General features: G+C 61.3%; 4 protein-coding genes across 9 annotated transcripts; 2 read left to right on the top strand and 2 right to left on the bottom strand.

The window, feature by feature from the left end:
• Positions 1 to 1,067: 1,067 nt before the first annotated feature.
• ISOC2 (isochorismatase domain containing 2) lies at positions 1,068 to 6,909 on the bottom strand. 2 transcript variants are annotated; one of them, XM_036909189.2, is made up of 7 exons: positions 6,809 to 6,823; positions 4,114 to 4,155; positions 3,714 to 3,851; positions 3,417 to 3,626; positions 3,055 to 3,125; positions 2,795 to 2,912; positions 1,068 to 1,336 (listed from the first exon to the last, which is right to left on the bottom strand). In XM_036909189.2, the coding sequence occupies exons 3-7, from the start codon at positions 3,846 to 3,848 to the stop codon at positions 1,256 to 1,258; spliced, it is 615 nt and encodes a 204-aa protein (XP_036765084.1). In that variant the 5' UTR covers positions 3,849 to 3,851; positions 4,114 to 4,155; positions 6,809 to 6,823; the 3' UTR covers positions 1,068 to 1,255. The 2 variants fall into 2 exon arrangements, with proteins under 2 accessions (XP_036765084.1, XP_036765083.1); XM_036909188.2 differs by lacking the exon at positions 4,114 to 4,155 and having other exon boundaries at positions 6,809 to 6,909.
• Positions 6,910 to 7,113: 204 nt separating this feature from the next.
• On the bottom strand, positions 7,114 to 12,038 carry C15H19orf85 (chromosome 15 C19orf85 homolog). Its single transcript, XM_036909138.2, has 2 exons — positions 11,811 to 12,038; positions 7,114 to 8,306 (listed from the first exon to the last, which is right to left on the bottom strand). The coding sequence occupies exons 1-2, from the start codon at positions 11,981 to 11,983 to the stop codon at positions 7,847 to 7,849; spliced, it is 633 nt and encodes a 210-aa protein (XP_036765033.2). The 5' UTR covers positions 11,984 to 12,038; the 3' UTR covers positions 7,114 to 7,846.
• A 5,790-nt stretch (positions 12,039 to 17,828) lies between these two features.
• ZNF628 (zinc finger protein 628) lies at positions 17,829 to 24,282 on the top strand. 3 transcript variants are annotated; one of them, XM_036909182.2, is made up of 3 exons: positions 17,829 to 17,982; positions 20,206 to 20,279; positions 21,079 to 24,282. In XM_036909182.2, exon 3 carries the CDS (start codon positions 21,084 to 21,086, stop codon positions 24,168 to 24,170), a length of 3,087 nt encoding a protein of 1,028 aa, XP_036765077.2. In that variant the 5' UTR covers positions 17,829 to 17,982; positions 20,206 to 20,279; positions 21,079 to 21,083; the 3' UTR covers positions 24,171 to 24,282. The 3 variants fall into 3 exon arrangements, with proteins under 3 accessions (XP_036765077.2, XP_036765076.2, XP_057352554.1); XM_036909181.2 differs by having other exon boundaries at positions 20,206 to 20,322; XM_057496571.1 differs by lacking the exon at positions 20,206 to 20,279.
• Positions 24,283 to 24,571: 289 nt separating this feature from the next.
• NAT14 (N-acetyltransferase 14 (putative)) lies at positions 24,572 to 27,137 on the top strand. Of its 3 annotated transcripts, none has more exons than XM_036909185.2 (3): positions 24,572 to 24,757; positions 25,347 to 25,461; positions 26,107 to 27,137. In XM_036909185.2, exons 2-3 carry the CDS (start codon positions 25,390 to 25,392, stop codon positions 26,653 to 26,655), a joined length of 621 nt encoding a protein of 206 aa, XP_036765080.1. In that variant the 5' UTR covers positions 24,572 to 24,757; positions 25,347 to 25,389; the 3' UTR covers positions 26,656 to 27,137. The 3 variants fall into 3 exon arrangements, with proteins under 3 accessions (XP_036765080.1, XP_036765079.1, XP_057352557.1); XM_036909184.2 differs by lacking the exon at positions 24,572 to 24,757 and adding an exon at positions 24,881 to 25,012; XM_057496574.1 differs by lacking the exon at positions 24,572 to 24,757 and adding an exon at positions 24,889 to 25,022.
• The last annotated feature ends 258 nt before the right edge of the window (positions 27,138 to 27,395 follow it).

Below are 27,395 nucleotides of genomic sequence, written 5' to 3'. Positions count from 1 at the left end.
CTGTGCGCCCTGCGCCCCCCGCCCCCCTCAGCCCGGGTTGAGGGGCGGGGTGGGGGGGCGCTGCAGCGGGAGCTGTGTGTTCCCAGCACAAAATAGACTCCTGTTGCCATGGCGACGCGATCGCTGCCTCCGAGACGCCGAGCTTCAGGCTGGAGGGTGAGGAGGGGGGGACACCTGGATCCGGAAGGCGGGGGCAGGGGCGCCGGCGCCCGGTCCCAGGGGCTTCTGGAGGAGGGGGAGGCTGGGACTCGCTCCCCGCGGACAGAGGGCCGGGGCCCGGGGCGGCGAGTGGGGGCTGAGGGCTCACTCCCCAGTGGGGGGGCGGGCCGGCTGGGGGCTCCGACGCCGGGTCCGGGGCACTCGGGGGTGACCCCCTTAGGTGTCCAAGGCTTGGGGGACCAGGATGTCAATCCTGAGGCTGAGGCGCCTTTCCCGGGGGGGCCGTAGGTCCCAAGTCCCCGATTTCCAAGGGGGCTGCGGAGTCCGGGACGCCCGCATGGGGATCCTGGGCTCCTGCGCCTCAGCGGAGCGGGACCTCTCAAACGCAGCTCCGTCCGCCCTCCCGTCCCTCCGTCGTTCGCCCGCAATGCCTCTCCGCAGCCCCGTGCCTTAGTTTCCCCTCCGCCCCACGCCGGGTGCGGCCGCGCTCACCTCGCTCTCCGGCTGCGGGCCCTAGGGAGTCGGGGCGGCGGCGCGGGCCGGCCGGCCGAACGCGTGTCTGCGATGGAGCCGGCTGGGCGTGAGCGGGGCCGGGGGCGGCCGGCGGGTCCCCTCCTGCGGGGGCGCCGGCTCCGCGCGGGTGGCAGCGGCCGGCCCTGCCTGTGTCTGCGCGGGCTCGGAGCCGAGGCACCTCCCCCTCCCCACCTGCGGGGATCCCGCTTCCCCGCTCGCAACCCCCAGTCGCCCCCGGGGTACCCCCAAGCCCAAGAATGGTTCGGCCCACAGCCACATCAATGTTTATTCCGCGGGCCCGGGTCCCACACAGCCGGTGACACTCCCCCCTTCCCCGTCCCGTGAGGCGGCCCCGGGCCGAGCCCCGCCTCCCGCTCGGCTCAGCCAACTCCCGCCCAGCTCCAGGAGCCTCATTTGCATTTCCGCGAGCTACCGCCCAATGGCAAGGCAGCACCCCGCCTCCCCGCCCGAGGGGCGGCACTCCCGGTGGACTGCACCACACTTGGGATCCGCGGACGGGGGAGAGGCCTCCACTGAGGTCCCGGTGAAGGACGGTGGTCTCCCTCAAGGCGGGGTCGGAGGTTCAGCGGAAGAGGGGGTTCTGGCCTTGGAAGAGGCCCAGCAGCCCGCTGTCCGGGGCGGGCTCCTTGATGATCTTCTGGATCTGCAGGGGAAGGGGGTCGGGAAGAGGCAAGGGTCCCACCTCCCCCGCACATCTGAGGGACACCTCTGCTCCCTCACCTTTGTTACCCTCTCGGCAGCGACTGGCCAAACGAGCCACTTCCCTGTCCTTGGCACCTCCCCGGGCCTCCCTTTCCCCACAGCCAGCAGGCTTAGCTCTGCTGGGTCACCTGCCATCTTGGTCCCTTGCTGGCCCAGATCACTCAGGGGGTCGGGCTCCGTCCCTGGCTTCTTGTCTACACCGGCTTCTTCATAGGTAACCTCACCTCTCCCGTCCCCCAGCTCCGGCTGCCCCTCAACTCCACTCACTGATGCAACGGCCCCTTCGAGGTGGGTGGCCACCCGACCTCTCACTGGTGTCCTCCCCTGGTCAGCTTGGTCAGCAGCGGACAGGGGTGCGGCCGCCCAAGCAGAAGGCCCGGAGCTGCTCCCCAGGCTGCTTTCTCCCCCACCCCGCAGGGGCCCCGTCACGCTTACCTCCAGGGTGTCAACACTGAAAGTAAGCAGGGCCTGCATCCCCATGGAGTGCTAGCCCTCCTTCCTGCCACCAACCCACGTCCATGGGCCACCCCACACCGAACTGCAGATCCGGCCGTGGCTACTCGCCCTGGGCACCCCCATGGCTGCTGGGGCCAGAACCCCAAACCTCTGAGAAGACTCAGCTCTGGCCTCTGCGGCCCTTCCCTGCCCTGCTGCGCAGTTCCATGCGGGGGGCAGGGTCAGCCCCTCCTCTAGGCCTTTGCCAGAAACACTTTTTGGATGACTGGCTGGTCGTCCCCCTTCAACTCTGCTTCAAGGGGTTGTGGGGCCCCTCCCCCCCACCAGGCTGCCTGCTGGTCTCCAGGACACAGAGCATGAGTGAGCACAGACTGGCTTTTACCGTTGCCCTGGGACGTGCCACAGCGACTGGCACAGTAATGCTCAGTGACTGCTCAGCAGAACTGAACCAAGGGGGGGCGAAGGGGCAGACCTCGGAGGGCTGGGCGCGGCAAGCTCAGGCAGGTCCCCTTACCCTAAGGCCTAAGGTTGTGAAGCACTGGGGGCTACCTGAGACCCAGGGGCTGTAGGCCACTCACAGTGGGGGCGTGGCTGGAGGGAGGGGCCCAGGGCTCCCATCCACAGGGCCTCTGCCGGACTTTCTTCCGTCTGCCTGGCTCCCTCCTGCCCTCCCTCCACCCTGAAAACTCTCCTAGGAGGTCTCAGGGACCATGCTCTTCTACACGCCCTCTGCGCCCAACGCCCCTGACCCTCCCCGAGTTCTCTCCATCCTCATGGCCTGGACCCCACAGCTCTGCTTTCATAGATTTATGGTGTTGGTGGGGTCTCCCCCACTGAACCTTAGCCCCCTGGAGGTGGTGCCCAGATGTATCCTGTCAATACATGGTAGATACTGAAAAGGTATTTGCCTGAAGCATGGGATGCGGGGTGGGGAGGCCAGTACCTCCTTGAACTGGGGGTGGGCGGCGTCACCCACAAGCTGCAGAATGAGCCCTTCACTGGTGGAGAGGAAGGCGCCACTCTGTCGCATCCGGGTCAGAGCCACCAGCCGATCCACCTGGCTGCCAGGGGGTGGGAGGGTGTCAGCACCTCAGCCTGGACACCCAGACACTTGGTGGACTTGGCAGGGGTCTCGCCCCTGGATCTTCCTGGGCACTCCTTCCCTGTCCCCACCTGTACCACCCCAGGGCGGGACCCTCTCACCTGCGGGAGGAGCAGGCATCCACCACCACGTGGACCTGCAGCCCCTGGTCCAGGAGGTCGAGGGTTGTGTTCTGGGGGCAGAGAGACATCAGGGCAACCCCAGACAAGAACAGGGGTCCGGGGTGAGGGACTTGGGAGCCCGGATGGGGATGAGGGAGGCTGGAATCAGGACCGTTTGCAAGGGGTGCTAGGGCAAGATGGGCGCCCAGCTAAAATGAAGGGTCCTGAGTAAGGATAATGTCCCAGGTCAGGAAGGAGGTCCTGCTGGGAGGATAGCGGGTTCTGGGTCAGAAAAGGATGGCTTTTCTAGGGTGGGGGTCCAGGTGGGATTGGGCTTTTCCAGAGGTCAGTCGGGGTCTCACCAAGATGCAGGCCTGTGTCTCAATGCCACAGAGGAGCACGGAGCGCAGCTGGGGCCGCGCGTCCAGCTCCTGCCGCACTGCGGGCACCATGCTGAAGCAGGTCTTGGGCTGTGGTCGTAGGCCTTCCGCTCCCAGCTCAGGCACTGTGGGGCCCAGGCCTTGTGGGTACTGCTCTGTCAGCACAGCTGGCACCTCCAGCAGCCGGGCCACCTGTGCCGAGGGGGCGGGCAGAGGCCTGAGCCTGAGGGAGGAGGGCTGCGGGCCTGGACCTCTGGGTCTGAGTGTGGAGGACGGTACCTTGAGCATGCGGGCTGCCACAGAGACAATCTGTGGGAAATATGCAACATGGCGGAACTTCTCTTGCATGTCACACAGGAACAGGATGGACGATCCGGGGTGGACTCGGCCCAGGCCTGGCCTCACAGCTGCCATGTCCTGGAGGTGCGCAGCAGGGTCAGGCAGGGAGGCACCTTTGTGCAGGCCAGGGTCCACGCACTTAGATCCCAGCAGGCCCCCTGGTGCTTGTGAACCTCCTCCTTCGCATCTGCAGTTCCCCACCAGGAACCCACTTTCTTCTTAATGTGTCCTTTTCAGCAGGTAAGTTCCCTCCCAGGAAGCCTTCTCTGAACTTGCCCACCTCCCTGCTCCCAGCCTCAGTCTCCAGGAGCCCTGGGAGCCTTCCTGGAGGCAGCGTTACCTTCTGCCCTGCTGCATCCCAGGCTCCAGCTGTGATCCTCACCTGGCCACAGGGCAAAGGGCAGTGAAGTGAGGGCCCAGGATCACCCAGCTGCTACAGGGAGAGGGTGAGGGAGCAGGAAGTGAGCAGAAAGAGCCCACCTCTTGGCTATGTTGTGCGGGGGCGTGGCGGTGCCCTGAGATCCTTCAAGTCTGGTTTCCCCTGCTGGGCGTCTGAAACCCAGCTTAGCCCTATGTAAGACGTGGGCTGAGCACCCCCCTCCAGGTCTGAGAAAGAAAGGCTGGTGAATGTGTTGGTGGCATGTTGCTGAGCCATGGAAAGGAGGGAAGCACTGGCAGGACCCAAGCAGCACGCTCGGTGAGAAGCTGTTGCTGAGCCTCTGGTGGTAAAGCCCATTCACAGGAGAGGCCCAGCGTGGAAGCCATAGACAGGAAGCAGAGCGGTGGCACCGGGGGCGGGGTGGCGAGCAATGCGGGACTGCTGGGGAGTGCAGAGGCCCCATGTGGCATGAAAGCGTCTGGAACAAGATAACGCTGGTTGCGTGACATCATGAATGTATCTACCTGCCACTTAATTGTACACTTTGAAATGGTCAAGAGGTGGCCAATACTTGCTAAGTTTTGAAGCTGGGTTGGTGAATACACACAGACCAACTTTAACCAAACACACCTACCACAGAAGATGTTTTCTATGTATGACATAGCCAGTATTTAAACACCAGGGATGGCCACACCAGTGAATTTCATGCTATGTGAATTTCATCTCAAAAAACGAAATTGAATGGAAACTCCCACAAAAACCACACTGAATTAATGAATTGCTTAATTACAAAGTGATCAGTGCTGGGACTTCTACGGGATGTGATCTGTCTTGGCAGGGCTTGCAAAATTCTCCGCAAGGACGGGAAGAGAGAGAAAACAGTCTTTTTGAAAACAGTGCTGATCATGGATGGTACTCCTCTGGCTTGTCCCCCACTCCCCACACCTTCTCTGTCCTCAGGGTAAGATGTAACCCCTCCTGCAAAGCACCGGGGACTGTTCCAGCCTCGGCCAGCCATGTCCCACCTGCAATACTCTCTCATTCCCACTAACCCTGTTAACTCTCCAGGAAACAGAAGGGACAGGGTCAGATGGGGCCCTGAAAGCCTCTGACAGGTCTGTAGCAACAGGGAGTGCCCCTTCGGGCTGGTAAGAGTGTGGATTGCAACAACTCCTGGAGACAGCCTACGGTCACATGTCTCAAGATTGTAGAAAAGTGAATCTTGTGACTGAGAAAACGTACCCCTAAGTATTCAACCTGCAGACAGGTGTGAAAGGACACAAGGTTGGTTATTCAGTGAAAGAACCTCTTCCAGCCAGCAAAGGAATAGAAATACACTCAAATGTCCAGGGTTAGTGTGCTGGTTGTATTAGTTACGGTATAGCCATACTATGGAATTCTTTGCACCCAGGAAAAATTACCAGGAAATTCTTTAAGTAACAATACGGAAAAATGTCTAAGAGATGTTAGCTGTGAAAAGAAGCAGAACAGTATGTATAGCAATGCCCCCATTTGTGTCCACCCCTCACCCCCCAAAAAGTGTTTGTACCACTATGTGTATCAGGCACATAAGGAGCAGGTACTGAGGGGCACAGTGTAAAGGAATTTAATTTTCACTGGGCACTCTTCTGTCCTTTTGAATTTTGGACAGTAAAAGGTTGTCTAGTCAAGAATAAATACAGTAAAAGATTTACATAAGGTGAGAACCCGGCAAAACCGATCTGTGCCATTAAGTTTGTGATGATGGTTATCCTTGGGGGCTGGTGATGAGGGGAGAACGGTGGGGGGAGGGGGGATGTTTGATTTGTGAATCTGAATGCTGCTGACACCAGAGCATTGATTGCTTTTGTGAAGTTAAAATCTGAGCTGTGTATTTGTGATCTCTACGGTTTCTTGCATATGTGGAATACTTCCGCAAAGTTTTCAAAACGTAAAATAAAATGAGGAGGTCTCGCTAGCCGCTGTGGGTCTCGACTGGAGGCAGAGGCCAGGAAGAAAGCTGGGGTTGGGGTCCAGGTGGGCAAGGGTGAGGCCTGGGCTTCATTCAGCAAGAGGGGGCACAGAGGAGGGGGCAGGACAGAGAGATTCTGGCAGCTGGGTCTGGCTGTTGGGGGGAGGGCGGGAAGGAACACCCTTAGGTTTCTGGTCCATGGTAACAGTCCCAGGGACTAAATGGGGATCTGGAGAGGGGAACTGGTTTGGAGAAGATGGAATTCATTTCCGGGGCGGGAGTGTGTGTGTATGAATGTGGGGAGGAGTCTGGGCTGGAGGCAGAGTTGGGGGTGCGTACGGAAGTGATGAGAAGGTCCAGAACGGAGCTCTGTGTTGGGGGAGCCCACGGCGGAGGTGCAGGGCGGCCCGAGGCAGGCGGCAGCCTTGGGGGCGGGTGGGGCCGTTTAGCTCCCCACATGGCCCGGGGGCCTCAGGCCTACAGCCCGGACTTCCTGGCGGTGGGACCCTGGAAGTTCCGCGCTCTGGGCCTCAGTTTCCTTTTCGGAGAAACAGGGGCCAAACCCATCCACCCCGCAGGCAGGACGCGAAACTTGGCCAAGGTGCAAAGAGGGTCCGCGTCCCGGCCGGTTCCCGCGGGAGACCGTGCCGGAAGGCCTTGGGCGCCAGCAGGCCCGCCCCTGCGACAGAGCCCGTGGACACTCACCTCCCGCGGCCCAGGTCCTCCGCCTAGCGTCCCGCGGGGTCACGTTTAACCCAGTGCAAACTCTTGGCCCGCCCCCGCGCCTTCCCAGTCCCACCCACCAGGCTAGAGACCCAATCGGAGCTCATGCAGCTCTGCCCCGCCTCCGCCCCCGGCCAATCCGCAAGCGCCGCTACTTCGCCCTCGGCCGGAACTTGAGGGCTAGGCTGTTAGTCCTGAGAGCGTGATTGGCCCGCCGAGGGGAAGGCAGCGCATCCGACCAATGGGGAGACGCGAAGGGCGTGAGTGGCGGTCCCGGCGGGGCGGTGGGCGCCGCGGAGCCCCAGTAAGAATCCGACCGCAGGGCCGTGCGTGAAGGAGAACGTGCAGGGAAGGGCAGTTCTGAATTCGCACCTAGGCCCCTCGGTCCAGAGACGGAAACTCAAAGGGACCCAAGCACTTTCCAAGGAAAGGGTTTAAAGGCGCGGCGAAGCTCGTTTGTTCTCTGCACCTGCCTCCTAGGGCGGTGTTTGCAATATAGAGACTCCGTGCTTGAAACAGAGTTAAGAGCGAGAGACAGAGATGCCCCAGCAGGCCCGGAATACAATCCCGACGGCTCCCGGCTCCCAGCCCGCGCGGGCCCCACCCACTTTGTGAACTCGGAGCGGGCAGGCATCGTGTCTGTTTTATTCAGGGCTGAATGTTCAGCACCTGGACCTGGGCCTGGCATATAGTAGGTGCACAACACATCTTTGGAAGTAAATGAGACAAGACCAGACATTAGGCAGAGAGGAGCCAGGGTGAGAGGGAGCTGGGGTTGGAGAGAAAGAAGGGAAAAAAAGGGAGGGGGGAAGCGAGGCCCCCCCAAGAGGTAGAGGTGGGGGCCCTGAACCTGGGAGAAGACCCGTGAAGTGGTGGTCCCAAGTGGGAGTCTGGGCATGGTTCATTTTCCCAGGGGGAAGGGATGGGACTGGAGTGGATGGGAGGGGAGGGGATGGAACTGGGGTTCCTGGGGGGTACCTCTGGTTTTTCCCGGGGCCTTGGCTGGGTTGTGATTGTGTGTCATGGGGAGCAGATCCCCCAGCCATCAGGGATCCCCTGAGAATGGCAGGTACAAGTCATCTCCCACCTGCCCATCCAACCCCCCTCGGGAGCAAAGAGCTCACCTGCTTCCCCTAGGGCAGGTGGGGAAGGGGGCAGGGGATCAAAGAAACATGGGGCCTGCCTTAGGTCTGGCTGGTTCCAGGCACAATGGGACAGGTCCGATGGCACTGGGGGACACTCTGGGGTGAGCGCAATGTCATCAAAGAGGTCGAGGGTGGAGGTGTCCAGGGCAGCCTGGCTCAGGCTGGGGCCAGGTGCATGGGGCACTTCAGTGGGGGCCACAGCACAAGCCACCCCCAGGAAAGGGGATGGAGGTGTCAGGGGTGGCCTTTGGAGCCGTGGTCTCTGGGGAGGTGCCTCCTGGGACAGGATGGACTGGGCCAGGCGCTGGGTGGCAGCCTCGATCTTGGCAAACTGCCTGCAGAGAAATGGGTGTTAGTGGCTGGGTGCTGGCAAAGGATCCCCTCCTGTCCGCCATCCCAGCAGTGGTGTTCCCTTCTCTCCCTCCCCATTCTTCTTCTCTGTGCTGGTCTCCGTGCCCCCGGGTCCACTTCCTTGCATCCGACAATCCAGTTGTTCTAACCACACTGGAAGGGAAGCGCTAAACAGCTCTGGGGTTTGTGCACTGCGCAGGGAAACAAGTCTAGTCCGGCATCGTGCACACTTTTGACATTTAGATTTATTATGACCATTTCCCAACATATAAACGTAAAAAATGACCTAAGGAAAGGGTATCTTTAAAAACAATTTCACACAAAGGCACACCATGTGCTGAAGTACTTCTGTAACATGGAAACCCTGTGGATTCTGCCCTTGAACCAGCCCACCTCTCAGAGTCTCTACCAACCCTGGGTGGAGTCTCTCCAACATCTCCCTTGGTGACTGCAATAGCTACTGGATGGGTGCCCCCCACCCCTGCCACTCTCGCCCCCTCAAGAACAATACAGCCGATCTCACAAACTGTTATGGCTGAACTGCGTCGCACTAAAATCCATTTGAGAAAGTTTTAACCCCTAGGACCTCAGAATGGAACCGTACTTGGAAATGAGGTCTTTCAAGAGGTGGTTAAGTTAAAGGGACGTCATTAGGGTGGTCCCTAATCCAATAAAAGGAAATCAGGACACACAGAGGGAAGACCGCCTGAGGACACTGGGAGGTGGCCATTTACAAGCCAAGGACAGAGGCCTTGCCCAGCTGACCCCTTGATCTTGGACTTGCGCCTCCAGAGTTGTGATTAAGTAAATTTCTGTTTCGGCCACCCAGTCCATGGACTGTGGCTGTTCCTGCACACTAAGGCACAAGCATATGGTGAGGGGCTGGTGACTCCGTTACATAAAGTTCAAGGAACGCCCTGGCCCTGTACTGAGTGCGGGTTCCCTTAGTGGGCTCCCTTTGGGAAACTTTCATTTTTCTACACTGACCATATGTGTGCTTTCTGTATTGTGTTAAACTTCCAGAACAAGGGCTATTTAATAATGTGTCTGATATTGTATGATTCTGCTTATATGAAAGGTCCAAAACAGGCAAATTTCTGGAGACACAGAGCAGATCGGCGTTTGTCACGTGCTGGGGGGAATAACCACTGATGGACATGGGGTCCCTTTTGGGGGTGATGAACACGTGCTGGGACTAGATAGAGGTGATGGTTACAAAACACTTTGAATGCACAAAACACCACTGAATTGTACATTTTAAAATGCTCAAAATGGTGATTTTTATGTGTATTTCACCATAAGAAAAAAATACCTATCTGGCTCTTAAATAAATTAGCAAGAACTGCCGCTCTGACAGTCTTTGATGCCAAGGAGGATCATTATGCTATGAGCGCCCCAGGGAAATTTTTCAGAAATGGGAGGTCAGGTTAAATGACGCTGGGGGTCGGGTGGGAGGGCTGACTTAAGATTGATGATAACCGTGTGCAGCAGAGCATCCCCAACTTGAACAAACCAAGTATAAATGACATTGAGGGCTGAAGAGTCATGACGTTTGCAATTTAGTTTAAACTATTTTAAGATATATAGAAGGAACTCTGCTAAGATGTATGGACAGTAAAATCTTAAGTGCTGATCATTAGGGCAGCGGTTCTCAAGCCTGAGTGCACAGGAGAATGCGGGGAGGGGGGCTCCAAAGACAGTCACCGGGCCCTGAGTCTATGGGTGTGTGGGTCTGGGGTGGGGTCCGAGAGTCTGCACTGCATTCCCAGCCGTGCAGACGCGCTGATGCTGAAGCTGGGTTCCACCTTTCAGCACGAGTGTGTCAGACATCTGTCTTGATTTGTCCCCAGGTTTGAAAATTTCACAGAAAGTCACAGATCCATGAGCCTGGTGGGTGGAGGAGCTCCTGAGGGAGCAGGGCCTGAGGGAAGAGGAGGACATGGGTGGGAAGATGCCTGCCTCTGACCTGGATTTGCTCGGGCTGAGCAGGGGTGCCCTGAGGATCATGCTCCGAAGCTCCCCAGGCTGTCCTCAGGGCCCCTGGTGGGCAGCCTGGGCTCCAGGGAGCACGTGGCAGAGCCAATGTGGCCGGGGAGGTCTGAGACGCTGCAGCGTCTGGGGAGCCGGGAGGTGTGCGGTGGGGAGGGCAGACAGGGAACCCGGGAGCTGAGAGGCTGGCATCGGCACAGGGGTCAGAGTGGGGGCATGGGCAGGGAACCTGGATGGGTGCTGAAGCTGGGGGGCGCTCCTGGGGTGGTTGATGAGGGGGGCTGGAGAGAAGGGAGAAGGCCAGCGCTGGTCTGGCTGGGTGCTGTCCGGGGCTGTGTGTCTTCCTTGTCAGTGGTTGGTGTGTGGGGTGTGGTGCTGAGCATTCTTGGCAGGACCAGGGCTGGGCACTGTGGTGGCAGGTGGCTTGCAGCGTGGGGACGGGGTAAGCCGCACCGGTTTCCATTCACTCAGATTTCGTTCCAACCTTCTGGGGTGAGACCCAGGACCGGCTCAGAGAGCAACCTACTGATAGAAAAGCAAGTTCTTGGGCAAGTCACTGTGCCCCTGTGTGTCATGATTTCCTTATCTGAGAAAAAAGGGTGACAGTAACATCTACCGCCTAGGGTCAATACAGGAGATGACTGAGTTCATGTGCATTCTAAGAGGAGAGTATTATGAGCTCACGCTAGAGTGCTTAGAACAGTGCTTGGCGTACATTAAGTGTCAGGTCAGCGTCAGCCACCATCACTGACATCACCACCACCACCAACAACACAACCGTCACCACCACCGCCACCGCCACCGTCACCACTACCACCAGAAGCAGCACCACGACCATCACCACCAGCACCACCACCACCAGCATGACTATCACCACCACCAGCAGCATCAGCATCACCGCCGCCATCACCACCACCACCGTCACCACAGTCACCACCACCACCACCATGACCTCATCACCACCACCAGCAGCATCAGCATCACCGCCGCCATCACCACCACCACAGTCACCGTCACAACCACCGTCACCAGCATCACCGCCGCCGCCACCACCACCACCACCACCATCACCACCACCACCAGCATCAGCATCACCGCCGTCATCACCAGCAGCAGCACCACCACCACCATCACCACCACCACCACCACCATCACCACCACCACCAGCATCAGCATCACCGCCGTCATCACCAGCAGCAGCAGCACCACCACCACCACCACCGCCGCCACCACCACAAACACCACCACCATTGCCATCACCACTACCATCACCACCACCACCACTACCACCACCACCATCATCATCAAGGCAAGTTTGTCTGCTTTGCACTAGTGGGTCTTTGGGGCCTGGCACACAATCAGCACTCAATAAATGCATGTTAAGTGTTGACTACATCCAGCCCCCCTCTCTTCCCTTGCTGTCTTGGCCCTGGTCTCCACCAGACTGAGGGCCCCTTCCCACCCGCCCTCTGCCACCCCCCACTTTGCTGCGCCCTCACCTGCAAATCTGATTGTATAGGAATCTCCTGTGGTTGGGCCTCCTTTTCGGGGGTCGGGTCCTCCGGGGGTTCAGGGCACGCAGCATGTGGGTGGCTGCCCCGCTCACAAAGGCACACAGCTCCCGGGGGCCAGGCTCAGGGACTCCAGGGGCTGTGGGGGCCCCAGGGTGCATGGCCGGGGTGATGTGCAGTAGCTCCCCACAATATTCCTGCTGATGAGTAGCAGCCCCCAAGCCTGTGAGGAGAGAGGAGTGGCCAGGGCTGGGCACTCAGGCCTGGGGAGGGACCTTTGAGAGGGGCAGTGGACTCTGCCAGGTGGGGGCACTGCCTGGGTTGGGGGAGGCAGGGCCCAGGAAATTAAGACAAGCCCTCCATCCTGCGCCCCAGCCCTACCCTACCTTCTGGGAGCTGGACCCTGAGGTTTGAGGAGCCCGTAGGTGGGGGGCTGATATAGGAAGGCAAGTGGCCAGGAAGGGGAGGGGGCTTTCTGTGTGCCCCCCAGGGTCCCAATTACCACATAGTTGGACCTGGGATATGGCCCAGGGCAGCGTAGGTGTAGGAGCAGAGAAAGGCCCTGGAGATAACCAATTAAAGGGACAAAGGCCTCATTAGGAAGGCGAGGCCAGGAGTGAGTCAACTGCAGCGATTAGCGTGGAGGACCCGTAATTGGCGTCCAGGCGAGGGGCGGTGGGAGGTGAGGGTGCGGTCTGGGAGGGAGGGGAAGACGGCCCCTGGGAGGGGTGCTGGGGCCTCCAGCTGCGGGCGGACACCTCCCATCTGCCCGCCCACCTCCAGCCGTACCAGCCTGCACCTCCCGGCCTCCTCCTGCTGCCCGCCCAGCGTCCTGGGGAAACAGGCTCAGAGAGGGGCAGGCCCATGCCCAAGGTGTCCAGTCAGCAGGCTGGATCGGCTCCTGGGGGGTTTTGAATCTCACACCCGACCAGCTCAGTGCACGGGCGGTGGGGGGCAGGGAGGAGCCCCTGCGGTCTGGGCCTGGTCGCTCAGGTATGGGGCAGGAGGGCCGTTTCAATGGCCTGGCTGTGGTGGGAGGGGAAGGGAGTGCAGGGCATGGCTCCCCTCGAGGCATTTTACTGAGGGACGTGGTTGTGGGTGGGGGGCTGGTGTTTGGGGAGGCAGAGAACGGGCTGGGACGTGGCAGGGTGGAGGGTATGGCTCCCGGGGCTGGGAGTGGGGTCTCCTCGTCTCTGTGGGGGCGTTGGCCAGAGTCGGGGACCTGGGTCTTGGCTGGTGAGGGCGGGGCTGCCTCAGCACCCTGAGGGCTCTGGTGGTGGGGTCCTGCCTTGGTTGGGGTGTGTGTCTTATGGCCGCTGTAATATCACCAGAAACCCAGTGGATGAAAACCACACATGTTTATTCTGCAGCTCTGGGGGTCAGAGGTCCAAGATGGGTCTTGTCAGCAGTCCCTCGGGGGCCCCAGGGGAGAACCCAGTCAGGCCTTCTCCGGCCTCCAGAGGAGCCTGCCTCCCTGGGTGTGCGGCCCTCCTCCTCCTGTCTGGAGAGCTCCCCGCACCACCTCTGCCTTTTCCCCTCTCCCCTTAGACTCTGACCGCCTCCCCCTTTCACAAGGACCCTGTACTGCCCCTGGGCCCACTGGGTACTCGGGCTCATCTCCCCATCTCAGATCTTACCCCGATCACACCTGCAGAGACCTCTCGCCACGTGAGACCACCTAGTTACAGGCTCCCGGTGTCAGGACATCAGCAGCCTCCGCGGCCTGTTGCTCAGCCGGCCACAGGGGGCGAGGCTGGAGCCCAGCGACGGCTCCCCCTCCACACTCCCTGGGCTGCGCCACGGCCCCCCAGCAGGTGGGCAGGGGGAGAAACGCCTCCCAGGGGTAACTGAGTGCCCAGGCCCTGAGCCCCACCCACCGCCACCCACGGAGGCCCCTCCCAGCTGGGCACTCACAGGAGGGAACTCCTTTCCCAGTCCTGAGTGAGAAACTGAGGCAGGGCCTGCGCCCACCCACAGTCAGGCGGCAGAGCTGGGATTCACCTTCGTCAGGAACACAGAGGGACAGGAAAGAACTTTCTGAAAGCTCTGGGGCTCATTAAATACTGGTTTATTATTCTAAGTGTCTTTATTGTAGATATTTCATTTCCCCCCCAAATGATACCCTGATAAAATTGGCAACAAATTATAAAAGACTGTGGCAGAAGGTTGCTGCTGGCAGGGGGAAGAGAACGTAAGACCCTTTTCGAAGCAAGAGCTGTCAGATGCGAATACTCTGTCACACGGTAAGGTGCAATGTCAGGGAGTAAAAACGCACCCTCAGGGCCGCCACTTGGGAGACTCTGTGTCTTGCTCCGAACCTCGATCGCTCACTGGTAAGTCTGTGGTGAGGAGGTAGCACGGGTGAGGGAGTGGCACAGTGCGCTTTGGGCCTGAGTCAGCGCACACCCGAGGCCACGCCCTTGCCGGGCCCGCCTCCAGGCGTGAGCGCCGCAGGCAGGGCCACCTCAGTGGTGGCAGCCCCGAGACAGCTGCAGGGGCCCAGCCAGGCCCAGGGCTCGGGGCTGGGGTTGGGGGGCGCCAGGTGGCTGCCGCATGGGAGCAGTGGGTGCTGTGGGGCGTTCTGGTTGTGAAGACGCCCAGTGCCTACAGAGGGTGGCCAGCCATATCACCAGGCACCTGGCAGGTGTGGCAGCGACCAGTGAGGCCAGCAGCAGTAGGCGGACCGGATGCCTGGTGTCACCTCGCCAGCCACGGCTCCTGCACAGGCTGCTGCCCCTCCCGCACCCAGTACCACCAGCGTGTCATGCCACAGCTGAGGGCAGGGTGGTCATGGGCACAGGAGTGGGGGCCTCCCCTGTCTGTCCTGGGTGCCTCCTGGGGTCTCCAGCCCCCTCACGGACCCTCTGTGCCCTGCCCCGCGGCCTCTCAGTGAGGTTGTCTGCAGCTCTCACTGGCTCCGATACTGGCGCTCTCCCCGGCCCCCCTGGGTGGTCAGGGCTCTGTCCTCATCTGTGTCTCAGTCCTGTGTGCGTGCGTGCATGCATCCTGGGCTTGTGGGGTCTTGTGGGATGGCCTGGAAGGTCAGAGGGGAGAGTCCAGTGTCCCTTGGCAAGGGGCCCGTTGAGGGGGAGGCTCCTCAGGTCTCAAGGATTGGAGGTCAGAGTTCAGGCCCTGAGGACAGGCAAGGGGCCGCCACCGCATGCCTGGGGTGTGACCTTTCCTAGCTTAGCTCTGGAGCTGAGCTTGCATCCACACCAGCAGGAGATGAGGGCAACATCTGTCGGCCAGCTGTGTCCCACAGGCCCTGCAGGCGCTAGCCTGGAGATGTCCCACTAGGGGGCGCCAACATGCCAGGTTTGTGCTGGGAGGTCCGATGGTTGAGAAGCCCAGGCATCAGAAGGTAATCACAGGCTCCTTTCCCTTATACTTCATTTGCATGATCAAACGCTAATAATTTGAATGGCATTTAGTCATTCAACAAACATTTATTGATGTGTGCAGAGACTGGATGCAGCAAGTGAGCAAGACAAACACTGTCTCTGTAGGAGTCTGGGAATGAGGCAGCCATAAACAAGAGAAAACCCGTGTGGGCTGTGAAGGCGCTAAGAGACTGTATGGGAGAGGGGAGCTGCTTCAGATGGAGAAGGTGACAATTGTCCTGCAACTTGAATTATGAGGGGGCAGCCAGAAGCTTCCCAGACGGGGTCACAGTGGGCATACAGGCCCTGAGGCAGAAGCAAGCTTGAATAGAGTGAGAGAGAGAGGGCACAAAGGGAGGAGATGGACAGGGGCCAAACCCACAGGGCTTTGTAGGCGAGGCAGGAGTTGGGTTATGAGCCTAAGAGTGATGGAATGCCATGGAGAGTTGGGGCAGAGGTAGCGTCCAGACTTCAGGGCCCTGCTCCAAACCTTCTTTGTAGGCCTCCCTGCACCTGGAATATGGAGACCCCAGTTCTAAATCTCTTCCAATTTGGGGAGGTGGGGGACAAGAATCAGGGCCAGGCCAGGCCCCACAAGGCTTGACCCTCCCTGCCTCCACCCTGCTACCTCTCTCACCCAGTCCCAGAGGGACTTTATTTCCCTGACATTTTATTGTAAAAATGTACAGATGTAACGTTGCTGGTGTCCCAAGTCTAGAACTCAGAGGGGCCAACCCTGTCGTATTTGTTTCAAATCTTTTCTTCTGATAAGAGGAATATTATGGGCTGAATTGTGTCTCCCCACATTCATATGTTGAGGTCCCGACCCCCATACCTCAGCATATGAGTATATTTGGAGAGAGGGTCTTTTAAAGAGGTGATTAAGGTAAAATGAGGCCATAAGGGTGAGCCCTAATCCAATATCGCTGGTGTCCTCATACAAAAAGGAATGTTGGGCACAGGCATTCACAGAGGCATGCTTGTGGGGGCACTCGGGGAGAAGGTGGTCGTCCACAGCCGAGGAGAAAGGCCTCAGGGGAAAACAACTCTGCCCACACCTTAATATCAGACTTCCGGTCTCCAGAACTGTGAGAAAATAAATATCTACTATTTAGGCTGCCCAGCCTGTGGCACTCTGTTATGGCAGCCTGGGCAGACTAACATAAGTATATTCATTATCTGTGCTGCATAACAAACCACCATAAATACAATGGCTTAAAACAGCATATGCTGCTCTTCCCACAGAGCCCATGAGCCGGGAATCCAGGCATCACAGCTTAGCTGGGTCCTTTGCTCAGGGGTCTCACAAAGCTGCAGTCAGGGTATAGGCTGGGGCTTAGTCTCATCTGAGGGCAGCGTCCTCCTCCAAGTTCACAGGGCAGAATTCATGCCCTGCATCCATAAGCTCTTGGGGGCTGCTGTCTTCCAGGCCAGCAAGAGGATCTGTGGGTAAGGGACAGGTCCAAGTCAGCGCACATCAGCCTGAGCTCTGGACTGCCTGGGGGGCCTTGGGAAAAGGTGGAGCGGCTCTAAAAATTCACTCATTCAACAAAGAGCACCACCCGCTTCTAATCAGGCCCCTTGCTGGTTGTTGGGGACGCTTGGATGGTGAAGACAGACCCTGTCCCTGTTGTCACGGAACAGATGAGTGCCACTGAACACTCAATGGGACCTCATCTAACATGGGGGTTCCAGCAGGAATCGAGGAGGGATGGGGTAGGGGCAGGAGGGCCTTCTGGGATGGGAAACAGCATGCGGAGTGGCCCTAAGGCCAAGGGGCATTGCCTTGGGGCAGTGGTTCTCCACCAGGGGACAAGTGGCCAAGTCTGGAGATGGCTGTCTTAGGGTGTGCGGGCGGGGAGCCGGCGGGGGAAAGAAGTGTTATGGATTCTAGTGGGTGGAGGCCGGATGCTTCCAACTGCCTGGCAATGTACAGGACAGCCCCCACAGCAACGAATGATCCAACGCGACGGCACTGCTGCCGCGGTTGAGAGACTGTTGGATGGCCTGCAGAAAAGAGTATGGCTGTATGGCTGAGGCCGCCGGGGCTGAGGTGGGAAGGAGGGAGGGGGATCAGGTACAACTCAGCTTTCCCCTGAGCCTCCAGGCCGCGGAGGTTGGGGTCCCCGTGGTCTGGGAAGCCCCCTGCAAAGCCGCACTCGTGGACATGCAGCAGACGCTCAGGAACCGTGAGCACTTGGGGCCTGTGGGGGGCCGGAACCACTGTGGGCCTCCTTCCCGGTCGGGGGAATGGGAGCCCCGAGGACCCGGACATGGGGTCCAGGCTCCAGCGACCACATCCCTGGTGGCCGAGGCCTGGCCGAGAACCGCACTGCCGGGGAGGGATTTCATCACAGACGAGAGGGAACCGATACTAAGTGAGAGGGACCTGCAAGCTTGCGTCCTGAAAAAGCCTTCTGGGCAGTGGACAGACCCTCGAGCTGCCCCAGGAGTTGCTGGCCCGGTCTGGGAGAACTACAACTCCAAGGATGCCGCGCGCTGGCGCGCCCAGACCGCCGGCTGCCAATGGAGGGGTAGGGGCGGGGTGTCGACGCACGTGGCGTCATGACGCGCTGATGGCAACGTCGGTGTTTGTGTGCGCGAGAGGCAGCCGATAAAGGTTGGGTGCCTCGCGCCGGGGGCCGTTGGGAGGGAGCGCGCCCCCGCCCCCCTCCCCGGCCCCCACTCCTGTCCCATCGCCACCGGGGCCCCGCCTTCCCGTCGGCCCCCGCGGGAGGGCCCTGGCTCTCCCCAGCTCGTCCTCCCGGTCGGGGCGGCAGGTGAGACCGGAGGGTGGGGGCGGGGGAAGGGACGGGAGGGCGGAGACGTTGGGGAAACGGCGAGCGTGAAACCGGAAGGGATGCCTTAAAGGGAAGGGCCCTAGTTCCCCTCCGACTTTGTCCGCTGTGCCAGCTCCGCCCTTTTAAAGGGCAATGGGCTGCTTTAGAGGGGCTGGGCAGATCTGCCGTTTACCATAGCTCCCCGCGTTTTACCCCTTAAGAATGGATTATTTCTTTAAAGGGGTGACAGTGTCCCAAACGTGGAAGGGAAAGCTTCTGAATCCCGGTGGCTTCAAAGCAGTCCTAGTTTAGTTTACCGAAGCTGGAGATGGATGCTCAGTTCCCGTCTTAAAGGGGAAGTTGGGCCTGATGGAAGAAGGGGTGCGGTCCGGCCTTTTGAAGGGGGTGCTCTTTACGGGATAAGATGGGTTCCGGCTCGTCTACAGCACGGATGTCTTCTATTTAAGGAAGGCCCGGCCGTCAGAAAGTGAAGAACAGCTTCTGGGGATAACTAGTCTCTTAAAAGGATTTGGTGCTTAAGGGGACGTTCATCTTTTTTCAGGGAATCTTTACAGCCTGTCCAAAAAGGATGCCCAGACCTCTTTCATTCAAGTTATGTTTGCTGAACACTCACTCTGTGCCAGACGTTATTCTAGGCACTGGCATGTAACCGTGAATAAGGTGGCCACTGGCATTTAGTGGGTCGAGGCCAGGGATGTGGCCAAACATCCTCCAGTGCAATCAATGGGCCAGCCCCAGATCTCAACAATGCAGAGGCTGGGGACCCTGATGATAAAGTAGGTTAGAAGGTGATACGCACTATGCAAAAAAAAATTAGGCTGAGAAAGAGAGTGAGGAGTGTTGGAAAGGGTTGCAGATTTAAGGTTGCAGGTGAAGGTGGACCCCGGAGGGAAGGGGGTGCCAGGCAGGGGCCCGTCTGAGTGCCCCAGGTGGGGTGGGCATGCCTAGCCAGGTTGGGACTAGATGGTGTGAGGGTCGAGCGGCCAGCAGGAGGACAGCTGGCCACGGCACCCTGGGAACTTGTAGGCTCTTGTAAGGGGTTTGTCTTTTGATCTGAAATGGGAGCAGGAGGGCATCTGGTAGGTTTGCTTCAGCCTCCGTGTTGGGAGCATAGCAGGGTGGGAAGAGCAAGATGGCAGCAGGCCCATCTGGCGGGAGGCTGTGGCAGCTGCCAGGAGGGGACACTGTGCCCTGGACAAAGGTGGGAAGGGGACCTGGTGAAAAGTGGCGGATCGCAGGCGTGTTCCTGCTGGAACAGGGGCACTGGCTGTGGGAGTGGTCACAGAGTGAGAGAAAGAGGAGGCGAGAAGGCCCTGCAGCTTTTGGCCTGAGGAAGAACAGAGCTGTTTCCAGGGATGGAGAAGACTGTGATAAAGGAGGGTTGTTTGGGGAGGGGGTGGTGCAGAGGAGGGCATCAGAGAAGCCTGGGGTTGGGTTTTGGGCATGTTAACTTGGGGTGTCTGTTAGGCGTCCAAATAGCCTAGGGTTTGGAGTGCAAAGGAGAGGCACTGAGCAGTGCAAGGTAACGGACCATCCCATTTATAGACTGTGACACCCCCAGAGAGGGCAGGGCTCCCAGGGACAGAGCTTGGGTGAGGGAGAGGACCAGGGCTCTCCCGCATCACAAGTCAGGGAGATGAGGGGGACCCAACACCCACACTGAGAAGGGCTGGCAAGTGAAGAGGGTGGCCCCTGGAAGCCAAGGGGAGTGGGTTACAGAGAGAGGGATCCATTATGCAGCAAACAGAGACCACAGGATTTAGCACCAGAGAGGCCACGAGTGGAGTGAATGGAGGGGGGTCAGATCAGACTGGCAGGGCTTGCGCTGGGGAAGAGCCTGTAGTGAGGGCACTTTCAAGTGGCTTTGCTGCAGAGGGCAGGCAGCACGTGGGAGGGTCAGTGCAGGGCTTCCCAGCCCAGCACCACTGCTGTTTTGGACCAGTTCTTTCTTTGGGGATGGGCCATCCTGTGCATGTAGGATGCTGAGCAGCTTCCCTGGGCTCCTCCAGTAGATGCCAGGAGCACCTGCCCCTCCAGTTGCCACCTGACAGCCAGAACAGTCTCCAGGCATGGCTAGGTGTCCCCTGGGGTGGGAATGCAGTGTGTGTTGGGGGGCGGGGGCGACTTGATTGCTCAGGTTGAGAACCACTGGTGCAGTGGTTGGAATCTGGGAACATTCTCTTCTGATCACTTTTTTCTCAGTGACAAGACCAATGGCAGGGTCACCTGCTAAGAGCAGGAGAGGAAAGGAGAGAGCTTTGAGGAGGAAGAAATATGCAAGTATCCCACGGGGGAGTGAATGGACCAGAGAAATACAGTGTGAGCAGTGCAGGGCCATGGGGAGGGAATTTTGAGACTCGGGGTGTGAATGCAAAGCGGGACCGAAGCCCAGTGGTGGCCAGTGGCATTCATCATGAGGAATACAGGGAAGTGGGGTAGGGATGGGGGAGGAGTGGGTGGGGCTGGCAGGGTCAGTGGATGGGGGATCCGTGGAGCCTAGGGATTTCGGATTCGGGTCCCTGGAGGCAGTGGTGGGCAGACTGGCTGCTGGTGGAGTGGGGGTTCTTTCAGGGGCTGTAGTCATAGTGATAGGGTTCAGGGTGTGGTGATGGGAGCCGGTGCACAGGGAGGGCAGAGGATGAGGTGTTTAGAGGGAGAGGGGTCGGGGGTGGGAAGCCAGGGTGCTCGAGGGACCCCAGCCTTCCTCAGGGACACTGCCTATCTGTAGAGGGAGTGAGCATAGTCCCGAAGGCAGTGAGTGCGTGGCCTCCTAAAGACGGCACCCAGCCACCTAAGGCCTGTCAGCCTCCCAGAGAAGAAGCTGGCGTCCTAAGTTGGAGACAGACCCATCCAGCTTTGCCAGAAGTGTCTGTTTCACCACCTAAAACCTTGCATAGCGGCCGACCAGGACCTCTGGAGTCCCTAATCCTAAGAAAGATTTCCCGGCAACAGGGGTGGGCTGGGGAGGCGCCCCCTGCCTCTTAAAAGGAGGCGTGTGGGCCATCGTTGCGATGGTTGGGTGTGGGTAGAGGTGGGGCGATGGCCGCCCTCCCCTGACCCAGAATCCCCCACCAGGTGTGATGGTCGGCTCCCACGCGGACATGGCGCCCGCCTCTAGCGCCGAGGGGTCAGCGGAGAAGCCAGGCCCCGCGGCCCCCGCCCCTGCAGCCCAGTACGAGTGTGGGGAGTGTGGCAAGTCGTTCCGGTGGTCCTCCCGGCTCCTGCACCACCAACGCACGCACACGGGTGAGCGGCCCTACAAGTGCCCCGACTGCCCCAAGGCCTTCAAGGGCTCCTCCGCCCTGCTCTACCACCAGCGGGGCCACACGGGCGAGCGGCCCTACCAGTGTCCCGACTGCCCCAAGGCCTTCAAGCGCTCCTCGTTGCTGCAGATCCACCGGAGCGTGCACACGGGCCTGCGGGCCTTCACCTGCGGCCAGTGCGGCCTGGCCTTCAAGTGGTCGTCGCACTACCAGTACCACTTGCGGCAGCACACGGGCGAGCGGCCCTACCCGTGCCCGGACTGCCCCAAGGCCTTTAAGAACTCGTCCAGCCTGCGGCGCCACCGGCACGTGCACACGGGCGAGCGGCCCTACACCTGCGGCGTCTGCGGCAAGAGCTTCACGCAGAGCACCAACCTGCGGCAGCACCAGCGCGTGCACACCGGCGAGCGGCCCTTCCGCTGCGCACTCTGTCCCAAGACCTTCACGCACTCCTCCAACCTGCTGCTGCACCAGCGCACCCACGGCGCCGCCTCCGCACCGCCGCCGCGCGAGCCCGCGGCGAAGGTCTTGGTCTCAGACGCATACCTACAGCGCCACCTCCAGGCCCCCAGCCCGCCCGCGCCCCCGCCGCCCGCGCCCCCGCCGGTGGTGCCGGAGCTCTTCCTGGCGGCGGCCGAGACCACCGTGGAGCTGGTGTACCGCTGCGACGGCTGCGAGCTGGGCTTCGGCAGCGAGGAGCTGCTAGTGGAGCACCAGCCCTGCCCCGGGCCCGAAGCGGCGCCCGCCTCCCAGGACGCACCCGCCCAGGCGCCCCAGGCTGAGCCTGCCCCGCCGCCCGCGCTGTCCCCACCATGCCCCCTGCCGCAGCCCCGTCCCGCCGCCGCCGCCGCGGGCCCCGGCTTCGCCTGCCTCCCCTGCGGAAAGTCCTTCCGGACAGTGGCCGGTCTCTCCCGCCACCAGCACAGCCATGGGGCGGCAGGCGGGCAGGCATACCGCTGCGGCAGCTGTGACGGCGCCTTCCCGCAGCTGGCCAGCCTCCTGGCGCACCAGCAGTGCCACGTGGAAGAGGCAGCGGCCGGGCGCCCGCCCCCCCAGGCCGAGGCCGCCGAGGTCACCTGCCCCCAGGAGCCGCTGGCCCCCGCCGCCCCCGCCGCGCCAACGCCCACACCAGCGCCCGCCTCTGCAGAGCGGCCCTACAAATGCGCCGAGTGCGGCAAGGCCTTCAAGGGCTCCTCGGGGCTGCGCTATCACCTGCGGGACCACACTGGCGAGCGGCCCTACCAGTGCGGCGAGTGCGGCAAGGCCTTCAAACGCTCGTCCCTGCTGGCCATCCACCAGCGCGTGCACACGGGCCTGCGGGCCTTCACCTGCGGCCAGTGTGGCCTGACCTTCAAGTGGTCGTCACACTACCAGTACCACCTGCGGCTGCACTCGGGCGAGCGGCCCTACGCCTGCGGGGAGTGCGGCAAGGCCTTCCGTAACACGTCGTGCCTGCGGCGCCACCGGCACGTGCACACGGGCGAGCGGCCCCACGCCTGCGGCGTCTGTGGCAAGAGCTTTGCGCAGACCTCCAACCTGCGGCAGCACCAGCGCGTGCACACCGGCGAGCGGCCCTTCCGCTGCCCGCTCTGTCCCAAGACCTTCACGCACTCCTCCAACCTGCTGCTGCACCAGCGCACCCACTCGGCGGAGCGCCCCTTTGCCTGCCCTATCTGCGGCCGCAGCTTCGTCATGGCCGCTTACCTGCAGCGGCACCTGAGGACGCACGCCTCGGCCAGCTCGGCTGCCAGCTCCGGGGCTCCTGCCGCCGGCCCCCAGCCCCCGGCCCCGCTGGCTGCTGCCCCGGCTCCTCCTGCCACCCAAGATGTCCACGTCCTCCCCCACCTCCAGGCCACACTCTCCCTGGAGGTGGCAGGGGGTCCGGCCCAGGTTCCACCCCCAGGCCTCGGGGTCCCCAACTCCCAGACGTTTCTCCTGGTGCAGACTGCCCAGGGCCTCCAGCTCATCCCCAGCAGCGTCCAGCCCCCTACGCCCCCACCTCCGCCCGCTCCCGCCAAGCTCATCCTGCTGCCCTCTTCTGGTACTGGTGGCGGGGGCAGCCGTGCAAGGCAGGGCCCACGGGCTGTGGGGAAAGCAGCGCAGGGGTCTGGCGTAGTCTGGTTGCCAGGCCCTGCAGGGCTGGGAGTGCAGGGGGGCGCCAACTCCGGGGCCAGTGCGGGAGGGCAGAGCCTCATAGTTCTGCAGAATGTGGGGGGTGGGGAGGCAGGGTCACAGGAGGTGAGTGGGGTCCAGCTCCAGCCTCTCCGGCCAGTACCGGAAATGACCGCCGTCCAGCTCCAGCCGGCCCAGGAGGTGACCACGGTGCAGCTCCAGCCAGTGGCAAGCCAGCTGTCCAATGCCGGTGGGGGAGCTGTGACCGCTGAGGCTCCTAACCTATTGGTGGTTCAGAGTGGGGCAGCTGAGGAGTTGCTGGCCGGCCCGGGTCCCGAGGAGCCCGGTGACGGTGAGGCCAGCACCGGTGTGGTCCAGGATGTGCTCTTTGAGACACTGCAGACAGATGAGGGGTTGCAGAGCGTACTGGTGCTGAGTGGGGCCGATGGGGAGCAGACCCAGTTGTGTGTGCAGGAGGTAGAGACTCTCCCCACGGGGCTGGCCGAGCCACCGGCCCCAGGCCCACAGGGACAGAAACTACTTATCATCCGCAGTGCCCCGGCCGCAGAGTTGTTGGAGAACAGTAGCGTTGGGGGAGGTGGCACCACGCTGCAGCTGCTGGCCCCCCCGCCACCAGCTTCTGTCTCTGCAGGCATCCCCTCAGCTCCCACCTCCCAGATGGTGCAAGTGGTCCCCGCAGGAGCTGCGCCTGGGAGCATGACCCCGCAGGGCCTGCCCTCCATCCAGATTGTCCAGACTCTGCCGGCCGTCCAGCTCGTGCACACGTTTTGAGTAGCAGCGCTGTTACCTCTTCCTGTCCCACCCACACCCCAATTCACTGCTGTGGCGGTGCTGGGGGAGGTGAGCTGCAGGCCGGGCTTGCTAATAAAGACCAGAAGCTCTTTTTCTGTGTTTTGTTTTCTTGGGGTGGGGGCTGCAGAGGGGCGGTGTCATGGTCATCACCACCGCTTGGGAGGCTGGAGTCTTGCTTTCTGGCGTCCCGGTGACTTGCTTTGCGTCTTTGGGCCAACCACTTATATGTGGGACTCTGTCCCTAAAAGAAGGGACGCAGGGGTTACCGTAGTGGCGAGGTGCTGAAATCTAGAATCCTGGCTCCGCCACTTATTCGCTAAGTCACCCCGCCCCTCCCCTCGTCTGGAAAATGCTTATCCTGAAAGTCACGGGTTGACGGGTGGGTTGGGGTGGAGGTCCCTGCGGTGGGGGAGTTTGGGAGCTAGTGGGCCCAGGATGCTGACGCGGCCCTCTCGCGAAACCCGGCGCCAATGGGAATTGCTGAGCTCCCCTCACCGCCCCGCGGGCGCTCAGGTTGCTTAGCAACCGGGGAGGGAGGGCAGGCTGGCGCTTCACCCTGCGGCCAGGTAAGTCCTCCCTCGCCCGGCCGTCTTCTGCTCGTGACCCGCACCCCACCCGGAAGGGTCCCCGCCGGCCCGCGTCCCTCCACCGCCCACGCCCAGACCCCTCCCCCACCCAGGCCAGGAAGCCTGGCAACAGCAGCTAAGGCCGAAGGCAGGCCCCGCCCTCCCCCGCGCGCGAGTAACGTCACTTCCGCCGGCGACCCCCTCCGCGACCCTGCTGCTCCCACCCCTAGTCCCAGGACCGAGGCACCCGCGGAGGTGCATGCAGGTCCTCGCTGGGGCGGGACGACCGGGGCGGGGGTGGTGGCGCCGGGCCAGGGCCAGGAGCTCGTCCCCAGGCCGCGGGGCAGCTTGGTCGACCCCCCAGGGCTTCTGGGAGGGACCTCCTAGGGCATGGTGTCGGCGTCCACGGACGCGCGGGGGCCTCCCGGGAGGTGGGAAAGCTGGCTACGTAGAGGGACTGCCTCGGACTGCGCCTGGAGGCCCGGAGCGCTCTCAGGGCCCTTATCTGAGACATGCTGCAGCTGGTCCCCACGCCTGGGCGCTTCGGGCACGAGGGGCGCCCTACTGACGCTGACCTCCTTTTCGCCAGGTACAGGCCTGGTCCTCGGGGGCGTGGGAGCCTGGGGGCTGCCATGGCCTCCGGCCGTCTGTCGGTACGGGAGATGAGGGAAGATGAGAAACCCCTGGTGCTGGAGATGCTGAAGGTGAGAAGCAGGCAGGGGCTGCAGTGCGCCTGGGGGTGCAGGGGCTTGTCGAGGGTACAGCCACCTGCCTGAACCCGGGCCCCTGGGAGCGATCCTTTCCTCCTGAGCGATTTCCTGGCTTGGTGCCTTCTCTCCCTAGTGCTTCCCTCCTACCCCTGGGGTCAGGAAGGTTGCAGCAGCTGGAGGACTGTGGGCTGAGCGCATCACCAATTCCCTACCTGTCTCCCCACTTCAGCCTGCCCTGCGCCAGCCCACCTGAGAGCTGACCTTGCCTGCTACCCCAAGCCATTGCAGGCAGAGTTCTGGGGGGAGGAGGGCAGCCCCAGCTCCTGTGGTCCAGAGGCACCCGCACTGTGGCCCGCGGCAGTCTCTGTCCTGTTCTGGCCTCCGCCATCCCTGGTGCCTCGTTCCTGTGCACCTCCCCTCAGAACTGAGTGACCACACAGCAGGCTCAGGGTGCCTAGAGCAGACGCAGTGCCTGCTCCTGCCTTTCCCCCTGTCTCCAGCCCGTCACAGTGCCTTCCTTTCTTATTTGGGAGCTCCCGCCCCAGCCGGTCTGCCCCTCTCGTTGTCCCTGGTGCCCATGGGGCCCTAGTATGATGGAAGGCCGAGGCTCCCCATCCTGACTGCCCATCCTGCCCACAGGCTGGCGTGAAGGACACAGAGAACCGCGTGGCCCTCCATGCACTGACGCGGCCACCTGCCCTGCTTCTCCTGGCAGCGGTCAGCAGTGGCCTGCGCTTCGTCCTGGCCTCCTTCGCCCTGGCCCTCCTCCTGCCCGTGTTCCTGGCTGTGGCAGCCATGAAGCTAGGCCTGCGGGCCCGGTGGGGCTCGCTGCCTCCCCCGGGAGGCCTGGGGGGCCCCTGGGTGGCAGTGCAAGGCCCCGGGGATGTGTGCGGGGTCCTGGCCTTGGCCCCAGGCTCCAGTGCTGGGGACGGAGCCCGAGTGTCCCGCCTCTCTGTTTCTCGCTGGCACCGCCGCAGAGGCGTGGGCAGGCGGCTGCTGGCTTTTGCTGAATCCCGGGCACAAGCTTGGGCAGGAGGCATGGGGGAGCCCCATGCGAGGCTGGTGGTCCCAGTGGCCGTGGCCACTTGGGGCATGGCAGGGATGCTGGAGGGCTGTGGCTACCAGGCTGTGGGGAGCTGGGGCTGCATGGGCTGTGCACTGGTGAGGGAGTTCAGCAAGGATCTGTGACCCCAGACCCAGGGCGGGGAGGGAAACCCACACTTAGGGAGCACCTACTGTGTGCAGGCGCCTTCACAGCCTCCCTCCGAGAACCCCTGGCCCACTTAGGGCCCAGAAACCTAGACCCGCAGGGGCAGGAGGCCCCACTGCAGCCTGATGTCTGTCCATAGTGTTTGAACTTTTCAGAGAGGTCAGTCTGTCCAAACCGCTCCCTCAGATTCTGTCTGCACTGAGAAATCTCACTGGCCCATCTGTGCTTCGAATCTGGGAGAGGTGCAGGGAGAGGAGAGGAGGCCGAGCAAGCATGCCCATCCCCAGGTTAGGCCCCCCAAATGGGGACAAGCGCCCCCCACAGCCATGGGGTGGTGAGGAGGGCATGGGCACAGAGCTGCCCAGGCCAGACCAGGGAAGGTGCCCCCAGAGGTGCTGTGGTCAGACCTATCTGATTTTTTACTCATGATTGTTAATAAAGCCTGAAACTGCTGTGTGCCGACTCCCTCTCTCTGATGTCTTTTCCAGTCTTGAAACCACCCCCCAACCCCATCTGGCTTCTTCCCTGAGTTGACATTAATTGGTGGGGGTGCTGGACCAGGAGAAGGGGAGCGATGAGCTCATGCATTTCCACTCCTTGCCAGCTCTCTGACTCACGGTCCCCATTACAGAATTTTTTCCTCCTCACAGCTGTCTGGTGCAGGGTGAGTGTGAGTGTGCAAGTGTGTGTGTCGGGGGTGGGGGAAGAGACACCTCTC

The sequence above is a fragment of the Manis pentadactyla genome (assembly GCF_030020395.1).
Source record: "Manis pentadactyla isolate mManPen7 chromosome 15 unlocalized genomic scaffold, mManPen7.hap1 SUPER_15_unloc_1, whole genome shotgun sequence".
NCBI lineage: Eukaryota > Metazoa > Chordata > Mammalia > Pholidota > Manidae > Manis > Manis pentadactyla.
Note: the sequence above shows the minus strand (reverse complement) of the source record. Positions and strands in the feature narration are given on the sequence as shown.

Bases quoted from the DNA above. Each gene is read 5' to 3' on its own strand.
- ISOC2 (XM_036909188.2), bottom strand. From the start codon at position 3,848: ATGGCAGCTGTGAGGCCAGGCCTGGGCCGAGTCCACCCCGGATCGTCC. The intron at 3,627-3,713 runs GTACCGTCCTCC...CCCTCGGCACAG, and splicing joins TGGCAGCCCGCATGCTCAAG to GTGGCCCGGCTGCTGGAGGT. The intron at 1,337-2,794 runs GTACTGGCCTCC...CTTCCCCTGCAG, and splicing joins CCCACCCCCAGTTCAAGGAG to ATCCAGAAGATCATCAAGGA.
- C15H19orf85 (XM_036909138.2), bottom strand. From the start codon at position 11,983: ATGCACCCTGGGGCCCCCACAGCCCCTGGAGTCCCTGAGCCTGGCCCC. The intron at 8,307-11,810 runs GTGAGGGCGCAG...ATTTCTCTGCAG, and splicing joins CTATACAATCAGATTTGCAG to GCAGTTTGCCAAGATCGAGG.
- ZNF628 (XM_036909181.2), top strand. From the start codon at position 20,217: ATGGCAGGGTCACCTGCTAAGAGCAGGAGAGGAAAGGAGAGAGCTTTG. The intron at 20,323-21,078 runs GTGAGCAGTGCA...ATCCCCCACCAG, and splicing joins ATGGACCAGAGAAATACAGT to GTGTGATGGTCGGCTCCCAC.
- NAT14 (XM_036909185.2), top strand. From the start codon at position 25,390: ATGGCCTCCGGCCGTCTGTCGGTACGGGAGATGAGGGAAGATGAGAAA. The intron at 25,462-26,106 runs GTGAGAAGCAGG...TCCTGCCCACAG, and splicing joins TGGTGCTGGAGATGCTGAAG to GCTGGCGTGAAGGACACAGA.